Genomic DNA, 11,349 nt, shown 5'->3' with positions numbered 1-11,349 from the left:
CATTTCTATAAGCAGCTGCGATTTAGCATGCTAAAAAGGTGACACTCGCACACACTCGTGCACACACACACACACACACACACACACACACACACACACACACTTCAAAGAAGAAAGACCACAAGCAGCTGTTGGGGAAGTGACACACATTCATTCATTAACACTTAGATGCACACATGTTGTCTCCCTGCAGCTCACACACACCTATATGCAGATTCACACATGCCTGCACACACACACACACGCACACACTGCATGCAGTTATTCATATTTTATGTTGTAGCTCACACATATATTTTTACAATTAATATTTGCAAAATATTCACTTGTTTGTTGATGTGGTGCTTTCAAAGACACACAAAAATACATCCAAATAGATTTACTTCCTGCCTTGTTCCTGCATACACACACACACACACACACACACGCACATTTCCTTTAAAGTCTGATAGCAGTCTGTGAAGTTTCAAAACTTCTCCCACCCAAACACCCACCTACTTCCCCTTTTTCCGAGTCCACCCACGGTCCGGTGGTTTGTGTAGGTGAAGCCGGTGATACTGAAGCGTTTGAGTTTGATGTGGGAATAAGAGCTGGGGGGGGGGGTCTTTGAACTGCGTGAGATTCCTGGAATCACTGCAGGTCAAGTTGATCAAACGAGGCAACGTCAAACACGTTGGTGACGTCACCGCCCTCTGTTGTGTATGAATGTGCCTCCTTGTTTTGATCTATAATTGTCAACACTCTCACATTTGATGCTCACTTATAAATAAGGTTACAGCTAACAATTATTTTCTTTAGCAATTGATCTGTTGGTTACTTTTTGGGATCAATAAATTGTACATTTAGTTTGTGAAATGTCCATATCCGTCAGTTCAGAAAGCCCTCAACTGTGTATCTCCTTCAGTGTCTCTCTTGATGTTCAGCTGCTTTTACTTCACTTGCTGAAGGTGTTTCACAACCAAAGCTCACAAGAAAGCAAACTAATCGCACCGCAAATAACGTCCAGAAAACTGAGACCGACTTTGTCTGCATAATTGTTTGTAACTGTGGAAACTCTCCACGTCTCACTGAGAATGTTTTCAACAGGTTTGCAGACAAAACCCACAAAAGCGTCAGCCGCTTATCTCGTCTTTCTTTTCCTACGTTCCCCCTGAAACTAAGAGAGAGAGAGACTCAACAGATGATTCTATGAACTCTTTTAGAAAGTTCAGGGTGTGGCTGTCAAAGAGTTTGCAACTGCGTCAAACACAGAAACGGATAACACAGAAGGAGCTGCACATGAAAGTGAGAGACGAAACCTTTTTTCTAAACCAAAGACTTTCACGTTCCAAAAGAGATCAGAAACAGAGAGAGAGAGAGCTTTCACCCAGGATGAGAGAGAAAATGGGAGGTTCAGTGTGAAAGTGAGAGACGGAGGGTTTGAAAGCAGTGCATGCTGGGTGGGATCGTTTTTAGACGATTCTAACAACAGTTCTAGATTCACACGTTTCGCTTTATGCACACATTGATTTATCCTGCAGTTAGTCTCACCCTGACCTGGAAAAAGTCATTCATGCATTCCTCTTTTCAAGACTCAACTACTGTAATTCCTTCCTCTCCTTCCTCTCCCTCCTTCCTCTCCTTCCTCTCCCTCTCCCTCTCCCTCCTTCCTCTCCTTCCTCTCCCCCAGATATGTTTACATGTAATATTCCGATTATTGTCAGGTTTCTGGAGTATCTCCACACTTTTTATTATTTTTTTATTATACTATATTCATTTATAGGAATTATTCCTTATCTTCCATATGTTTTCATGCTTTTACATCCCTCACTTCCTTTTGAAGCATTTTGAAGATAACATCAAATCCACATGTCTTCTCATCGGGACGTTTTGCGACTACTCACCTGTTTGTGTTTTCGTCACAGATAAGTTCGACCAGTTCTGGGCCATAAACAGGAAGCTGATGGAATATCCCACCGAGGAGGGAGGCTTCAGATACATCCCCTTCAGGATATACCAGGTAACACACACATTCAAATAAAACATTAGTACATTAGTACATTTTAAGTGCCTCTGGACTCGGGCTGGTTTGTCACTCAGCCCAGTAGGTGTCGCCAGATGTCTGTGTGAAAACCCTCCAAACAGAGTCATGAAAACGACTCTTTTTGTTCTTCTTTTTATGTGTAAAAGAAATCTAGGTGCCTTTTATACATTAAATAATACTTCATTTAATGTATAAAAGGACTAAATACGTGAGTAAATACCACTATTGGTACGTAAATGGCAGTACTTTCATTAATTATCCTCTTAAAGTGGATTGTGCCAAAAAGAGCGAGTTAAAACATCAAAATGATGCATAAAGTTTAGAAGAACGACTGATTACAAATCCTCTTGCTGACCTGATGGAGCCTCAGATTCTTTTATATATTCCTGTATATATATATAAATAATTATACATTATACATATAATTCCTGTGCAGCTTCTGAACCATGAAGTGTACATGTGGCTTCTCCCTGGCGCCCACACACACCTGCAGAATATCAGTAAAAAAAAAAACCATTGCATCACTTCATCACCTGATTTTACAAATTGTGCAACTGATGAGTTATTGACCTTTTTTTGAGATAGTCATCACTATGAAACAATGAGTCTTATTATATCAGACATCCCTTTATGACACCGGTTGTCGGTTTTCCATTCAAACTCACTCAGTTCTTTACAGATGATGAAAGCTCAGATAGAGCGTGATGCTCTCATCAAAACTGAAAACAAAGTTCACAGTTTCACGGCAGATTTTTGTTGTTCTTGTGACCTCTGATGAAATACTCAATAATAACTTTTATGATAATAACTTTATTTATAAAGCATCTTTTTAAAAACAGAGTTTACAAAGGGCTTTGACAGACAAAGCAAAAGCAGACGGTCACATTTAAACACTGATAAAACAGTACAATAGATAAAACAGTACAATAGATAAAAATTGTATTATAGATAAAACAGTACAATAGATAAAACGGTACAATAGATAAAACAATACAATAGATACAAATTTTATTATAGATGAAACAGTACAATAGATAAAACAGTACAATAGATACAAATTTTATTATAGATGAAACAGTACAATAGATAAAACAGTACAATAGATACAAATTTTATTATAGATGAAACAGTACAATAGATAAAACGGTACAATAGATAAAACAGTACAATAGATAAAACAGTACAATAGATAAAACAATACAATAGACAAAACAGTACAATAGATAAAACAGTACAATAGATAAAACAGTACAAACAATCGATACAATAAGAACACAAAATGAAATAAAATAAATCATTTCAATTTAATATTTGTTTTTATTAAATGAAATGAAATAAATAAATAAAATGAAATAAAATACAAAACGTCTTTGCCCTGGTGCTTTCTGGAGGTTATTCATGGGCTCCTATACTTGGAACTCTGCCCAGTTTACGTGTAATTCCAGTGTACCGGGAGCAGCCGGTATGCGTGCCTCAGGGCTTCAGTCCGGGATGAGGAGGAGGATGAGGCGGCGTAGGCAGACAAGCGGCCTTTTTCCTGACTCAGGTGAAAATTCCCTGTTAGAGGACAAAAAAACAAGAAAGACGAGAGGATGAATAAGCGACTGATTCTCGCCTGGAAAACATTAGCACGCTGCGAGCCAGACAGCGGAGGAAAAGTGCCATGCTTTGAGTCAAGTGTTTGGGGGGGGGGGGGTTCTGTGCAGATGAAAAAGCGTGGGGAATTAATTTGACAACTTCCACGGTTTGGAAATGTTCAGGAGGTGCACAGAATGACTCAACAGTAACACAACAGTGTAGTAAAAGATAATACACACAAACAGTCATTGTAATCCAGCTGGACACTGAGGAGGCCTCGTCCAGTCCAGTCAGGGAAAGAAAGATTTGGAAAACATCTGGATCTTTGCAACAAAAACATGTTGACAGTCTGCTTTGAGTCGAGCGGCCGAACGTGCGTGCATTTGAACCTTCATCTCAAATCACAGCAAACAGAAAAAGGCCTCCTCGCTGTCAGCGAGTCCTGTTGGCGGATGTGAGACAGCGAAGCGTGTCGGGACAGGTTGGGAAAGAAATAATGTGAGAAAAATGGAGCAGGAAGTGAATCTGAGTAGATCAGAGTGTCACGGAACGAAACAGGAAGAGATTTGTAAATGTTTGGAACAGAACATCATATCTGCTGTGACTGCTGGTAATTTCCCCCCCGAGCTGAATTATTATTGAGCGTGTCAAGCTTTTTAATGAGACCCGCTGTGCTCCACACATGGCTGCGTTTACAATTTTGCACAACAAGGAAAGGCGGGAGTACAGCTGTCAATCAACGCCGACTGTTTTGCATGAAATAAAAAATTAAATATATCTATATAAAAGACCTGTAAACGCTTTTGTTTTTACTTTCACATCTTCGGCGCATAAATAAACCGTTTTTACACTCGGGGACAAAAGAACATTCTTGTGTCGGGTTATAAAGAACGCGACTCTTTTTAAAGTGGTCGACTGAAACACGCAGTCTCACCAGACAACGACCCGCCCTCTCAGACGTGCACTTGTTGCAGCTGTAAAAAGTCGTGTAACTGCTGGCGGGGTAGAAGGAACCCAAACCGCTCCAGTTTCTTTGGGTGTTTTTCGAATTGAAAGTTTCCACGGTCATTTATGAGCTGAGTTGGTTTCGTGATAATTGGAGCATCAAAGCCTGTTTAACATATTGGTTTGAAAAAAAAGAAGAAAAATGGCATCGTTCCTGAAAAGTCTGGATTGTTTTGGAGATGTTGTGGTTTTCCTCTTACAAACTGTGAGATTATTTACAACCGAAGGAGGTCTGGAAAGAAAAACAGTGTAAGCTAAATATGTTCATACGAGCAATTACTTTCATTAACTTTGAAACTCTTTAACTTTGTGGGTGCAATCTCAATATTGCTGATGTTGACCAAGAAAAAACCCTGATTATGTCGTTGCTGAGGAGAAAATCCAGCGTTTTGTTGGCCGGAGTTTCCGTGACAAGACGAAACACGATGTAAGAAAACTCAGAAAAGACACTCAGTCTGGAAACAAAGAAAAGGTGCAGATTCACTGAGAAGAACAAAGCTGTTTGGCACTCCGAAGTCACTGTGGTGACTTAACAGGAGACTGCTTCACACAGAGGAAAGACCCCCCCCTCCCACACACACACATGCTCAGAGTCCTTCAAAGCCAGATTGTGGTCTTTAGTGTAAATAACATGTGCTGTGTTTGATGCAGACAGAATTAATGACAACACTCAGTCCAAATAACAGAGGGCTCATTTCCGTCTGGCCTGCAGTCCTCATGGAGACAAAGACACCTCGTGGGCATGGACGACACACTCTGTGTGTCTGCCTCATGTCCTGACGGTTAAACATTTTTAAAACCACATTTCTGGGCCTCACATTAACTCTTGTTTGTGTCCTTCAAATTAAAACATTTTTTTTCTTTTAATTGACTTTTTTTTAACGTTTTATCTCCTTTACATAAACTACATAAATACGGACATTGATGTTATCAATAATAACTCCTTTTTTGTGGAATTTTTCCTCTTCTTCTACTTTCCTTTCCTTTGTTACTTTCACGTTCTTTTAAACTTCCGTGTGTTCATCTGATCTTTGCAAGCTTCGGTGTGTGTGTCGCCTGTTTCTTATATTTGTTATTTCATTTGCTTGTGTGTGTTTGCCAGCGCCTCGCCTCCGTCTGGCGGCAGGACTTGTTTGGCCGCCGGTGCATCTTTCCTGCTCCGGTAGTGACGCCACTCTGTGATTCAAAAGAACCAGAGGAGGAGGAGGGGGGTGTGTTGGGGGTGTGTTGGGGGTGTGTTGGGGGGGGGGACCGTCTCGCTGCGCGGAAAGTGAAAATTACTGTCCTTTGTTTTTTAAACACTGCTTGCATTGTTGCTCTACAGGTACACCTCTCTGTTCGCCGCCGCTGCGTGACTCGGCGCTTACTCACGAACCCTCCGGTGCGGGCCTTTACAGAATGCAGGTTTTACTGCCTCCCAGATATCTTGCGATGGCTTAGTGAGACGAGGGGGAGGTGGTGACTGCACAGGCAATTACACAACATGGGAATGCTGGAAACGGCTCAGGCCGGAGGCGACAGGTGATGTGCCTTGTTGCAGTGTGGGAAGAATGCGCTGCCTCCTTTATTGTAATGTCGTCTGGTAGAGCCGTGACTTTCCACGGAAAAGCCTTCAGTAGCCTTTTGTACGGGCTTCCGCTTTCTTTACATCGTGGTGTTGGCAAACAGAGCTGATCATTGCATCGTCAGATGGAGGTTAATTTGTGATAATTAATTCCATGTCTTTGTTTTGTTCTTGCGATATCGCATTAAAGAGTCAGTCGCCCTCATGTACGCACCGTAGCAGGAGCAAAACACCATAAACCTCCATAATGCCCGAGGAGTAATTATCTATAAACTCATATCTCATATTTATAGACTACTTTATTACCTTTGTACAAACCCTGTAAAGAATCAAGTCAAGTATTACATGCATTATAAATAAACAAAAGTTGAATATCCTGTAAACTATTTGATTTGGCTGCAAAATATTTACTCAAATGAAGTTTTTTAAGACCTCCTGTTTCTAAAGCATCTAAAAACTAATCGTCTTTCTGTGTTTAATCCTTAGACTTGTTTATAGTGCTTTTATCAGTGAACTATTTCTGACAGTCACGTCCCAAAAGCTCTGATGGTTTGGCCAAGTTACAAAAATTCAGAGGTGCACGACCAAGAGCCATGACCACTTGCAGAGCTTTGGCGCACGACGCGCTAGCTGTGATGACGTCGTTTTCTGGCGCTCACTACGGCGAGTATAAACGAAGCTTCAAACTGCACTCCTTCCCATAGAACTGGATTTGTTCCTGTTGGGCTGCATAAAGTTAACCCTGGACTTACCATTTATTATTGTTGATTATCTAAGATTATCACAACTTGTAATGCTCTCTGAAGAGGTACATTTTTGCAGTTTGCCAAGATCCAAAAAAAAAACACATCCTATCTTCCTTCTCGTGGTATCTTGTCATGCAGATAGTTTTGTTTTCATTGAATATACCCACCGTCAACATGTTTCATAGAAACAACAGTATTCCTGGTAGTATTGAGACGGAGACACGGATATCTGAAAACCCCGGGCAGATAAAACAAAAACTTTCTACGTTTGTAAATACCACTATTGGTACATAAATGGCAGTACTTTCATTAATTATGGATTTATATTGTGCCAAAATAAAATGAGTTAAAACATCAAGATGATGCCTACAGTTCAGAAGAATGACTGAATACAAATCCTCCTGCTGATGGAGCCTCAGATTAGCACCAAAATATGCCGATGAATGGCTCCAGCACGCAACACGTGAATAATTCAGAATTCGATTCAGTGTCCCTTGATGGAGTTCCTGCTCTGCCGGTGTGTATTTCAACTTCTGGGAAAATGAAGGCCGCCAAAGAGAGGTTTGGAATTTTAATTTACGAATGGACGGTCTCAGAGTTCAGTGGAAATACTTTCTCTCGCACGTCACATTGATTGACGGCCCCGTCCATTGTTTGTTTTGTTGCCATCAATTAGGCGGATTGAATCCCCTCCATCAATTAGCCGGCCGTCTTGAGTTCCGCCCCGCTCTTTTCACTCGGCGAGAGTTACCCCGAGTCCCACTGACACCTCGCTCTCTTTGTGTCGCCATGTGCTGCCGTGCCAGCTAAGGTGTCGCCTCGGCTGAAAAGAAAGTGTCTCCATCCAAACAGTATCAGGCTTCTCCCCCTCCAGGGATCAATGGCGCCTTCTTTGTATGCGACCGGCTCAATAATTAATGGCGGGCTATTTAAAAATGCAACGAAGGTAGCTGTCACTTAGCGCACTCTCTCTGCTCCTGGCTGTCGCAGACGAGCCTCGCACGAAAAAACGCGGCACTTCCTGTCAGTGACTCAGTCTTTCTGTGTAACCCGAGCGGCCGGCTTCACGCCTCCGCTGCCACCCTTCCTCTTGCTGTTTTGTTTTTTTCGCGCCTGGCTCCGCGGTGTGTAGTTACAGCTCGGTTACCCGATCCCGGTCCTCGCCGGTTTCCTTTTAACAGCTCCATGATTAGGCACCTATTGTGTGTCGGACTCTCTGTTTGACACCTCAGGTTGGGTATCTGCCCGCACCACGTTCTCTCTCTCTCTCTGTGTCTCTCTCTCTCCGAGGCCTCAGTTTCTACCACCGACATGCTGCTCAGTGGTATCGCAGTAGCCCCGCCCTAAAGCATCCCCTGCTTTACGGTCTGTTTGACTCTAAATGGACCATAATGTACTAAATGAACATCATGCTGTATTGAAGAAGACTTGAAACTAGAGATTGAGACCATGAACTCATGTTTACAATGTTTACTGAGGTAATAAATCAAGAGAGAAGTAGAGTCATTTTCTCATAGACTTCTATACAACCAGAGGAGTCGCCCCCTGGTGGACACTAGAGAGAATGCAGGTTTTATGACTCTTCAGCATCAGCTTTACTCGACAGAACCAGAGGTTGCTGCCTGGTTGAACATCAATCTATTTAACTTAACTGTTATCTATTTTTGTATATTTGCCCCCCAAAATATCTTATTATGGCTGCAACTAATGAAGAATATAACTGTTGAGAAACTGATTCAGTTTTTACTGATATAAGAGATAGAAATGCTGCATCTCTCAGCCCACCACTCCCACTGACTCCACTAATTAACACCTCTTCACTCAAAGAAACAACCAATTAGTGAGATTAGCTGGTGTTTAAAATGTGCATGCTCCTGAGTCACTATGGTGCATAGATTTACTGAATTAAGGCGCTTGGTTAACCGGACAGCATTATAAAATCACCGCCTGACGGCAGCTCCTGGTCGGCATCCAGCGCCCGACGCCTCGCCTCCTGTCCCGAGGACGCGGGTCACCCGGTAACCTCAACCACTGAAGCCTTAACTCTGCTCTGAACTGACAGTGATTAATACATTAATTAATATAAGCAGTTCAATAGATATTACTTGTATCATAGGCTCTGTGTAAAGATCTGTTTTGGGATAAAATTGCCTCAAAGGGCATACCGACACACGTAAACGACACACGACGCCGCCTGTCCTTAAACTCTTGAGTCAAAGTCCATTACCGGCTCTGGACGTAGTTTACTAGGTTTCTTGTCCGCCGTCTGGTGGTAATTTCCCACTGTGCTTCCCGCACCTCTCACACATGGAATGTTGTGGCTGCAGGGTTGCAGATCAGAGCCGAACAGTCACGAGGATGATTGCAGCGTACGTCACTTCTTGTTTAACTGTCCCGCCGTGACTTAGACAGTTTACATTTGAGGCATTTAGCGGTCCGCTCTCACCCACAGTGATTTGCATTGTGGTCAGCAGCAGGACACGCTTTGGTTCCTAGATCATTACCGTGATAAGTAACAAATCGCGAGGAGGTCACAGGTCAGGACTACATCATCATGACAGCCTCTGACTGGAGAAGGATCACATACAGTGTGGGGGGGGGAGAAACCAGGGGAAAGATCGACTTTTTAGGCTCACTGTCACTTTTAGAGCAGCAGGATGGCATTCTAATTAAAAGCATGCATTCTGCTGAAGTGTCCTCGAGCAAAACACTGTGTTTAGGTTGTGGAGCGATGAAGGAGACACGAGGGTTTCTCTTAAAGGGAACAAAAGACAATGTCACGTTTAATAGTTTAACTATTCTCTTGATCTACGACGGCGTATTAGGGCTATTGTAGATTTTGAGAGGAAAACAACTTTGTATGTTTTAGATTAAAGTGGTACATTTAGAAGAAAACACAAATTACGGGGGGGGGGGGACAGGGACAATATTCATCAGTCATGGCAACCCAAAAATCAATTTACCTCACAATCTCGTGGTATTATCTTTTTAATTTATAACCCAGGTGACATGTTTTATACTTCTTGTGAATATAATCTGATTAATCTCGTTTCCATATATGTATTCATTTATCCTTTGTCAACACCTTACTTTGAAAACATGATTTGTAGTCACACATGTATCCTCCCGCTAACTTCGCCAAGTCCGCGCTAACTCTACCCGTGAGCTCGATCTGGGCTGTTTCAATGCATTTACCATAAATTTAATACATGAGTGAACTACAATTTTAGTGACGGTTGATTTGCAGGTGGCGGTTGGCTTCCAACGTCGCAAAGTGAAGCGATGTGGTTCCTTGACAACATTTAAAAAAACACTATTCTTAAGAGTTGTTTCCTTGTAAATATGTGACTTTATAATCTCAGAGAACAGACATGTGTTTGGGCTTAAATGTCTGAGTTTTCTCTCGTAAATTCACGCCTTTAATCTCAACCCTCCCCCTGCTGCGTCTTTTTTATTTATTTATTGACCTACAATGGTCCTAATCTGCCATCGTACTTCATCTGAGAACCTCGACAACTGCCAGCGGTTAGTCTGTGTAGGAGCTGACTTCTAGTGCCAAGTACATACTTAACCAGCGGTTAGTCTGTGTAGGAGCTGACTTCTAGTGCCAAGTACATACTTAACCAGCGGTTAATGACTTCCAGACTGTTTCCTGATCAGTAAAACATGTCGGCGTCGCATGTAACATCTGTCGGAATTTTTGCCGATTGCTAAACATCGCATTCTGAACAGGCGGGCTCATCAAAGCTCCGCATTCCCAGCTCAGCTGAGCAGACGGTTCATTTCGCAGCATTTGCGTGCGTCGCGGTGTGGACGCTATCTGAACTCTGCTCATCCCCTTAAAAATCCACCATCACATGAAACATGTCCCATTTACCGGATATTTTGTTTACTTTCCTTTCCAGCAGTTCCTTGAATTGATGTCTCATGCCCGATGAGTAAATAACTTTGATCGATGATGTTGTGATATTATTGGTCGGTACTAGCTTACATGAGCACGCATTGTATTTTGTTTTACAGGACAAAAATATGATTCGATTTTGATATAAAAATACAAGGAAATAGAACGTTTTTTTGCATATTTAAAAGGTGCATAATAGGAAGTGATCTAAAAGGGTTAAAGGGGCATTTTTCATTTAATCTCGACTGTTACGTTGTTGGTGTCTTTGGACATCTCGCTTGTTAACCTGCCGCGCTCTAATTCATTACAGACGACGAGCGACAGGCCGTTCATCCAGAAGCTGTTTCGCCCCGTTTCACCTGAAGGCAGCGTGCACACACTTTGTGACCTGCTGAAAGAGATGTACCCAGTGGCTTTACCAACTGACGGTGAGTCTGCACACACACACACACACACACACACACACACACCCACACACACACCCCCACACACACACACACACACACACACACACACACACACACACACACAC

The 11,349-nt window shown here is 42.3% G+C and overlaps 1 protein-coding gene across 2 annotated transcripts in view; it reads left to right on the top strand.

Annotated features, from left to right (window-relative positions):
* Nucleotides 1-11,349, top strand: part of atg5 (ATG5 autophagy related 5 homolog (S. cerevisiae)) — a 33,805-nt gene that overhangs the window by 5,198 nt on the left and 17,258 nt on the right. For both annotated transcript variants that reach the window (XM_031867400.1, XM_031867401.1), the window contains exons 6-7: nt 1,905-1,999; nt 11,128-11,245. In XM_031867400.1, the coding sequence (XP_031723260.1) occupies nt 1,905-1,999; nt 11,128-11,245 (213 nt within the window). The remainder of the gene's footprint in view (nt 1-1,904; nt 2,000-11,127; nt 11,246-11,349) is intronic.

This window comes from Anarrhichthys ocellatus, unplaced genomic scaffold (assembly GCF_004355925.1).
Source record: "Anarrhichthys ocellatus isolate YVR2014 unplaced genomic scaffold, GSC_Weel_1.0 scaffold39, whole genome shotgun sequence".
In the NCBI taxonomy this organism is placed as follows: Eukaryota; Metazoa; Chordata; class Actinopteri; order Perciformes; family Anarhichadidae; genus Anarrhichthys; species Anarrhichthys ocellatus.
Note: the sequence above shows the minus strand (reverse complement) of the source record. Positions and strands in the feature narration are given on the sequence as shown.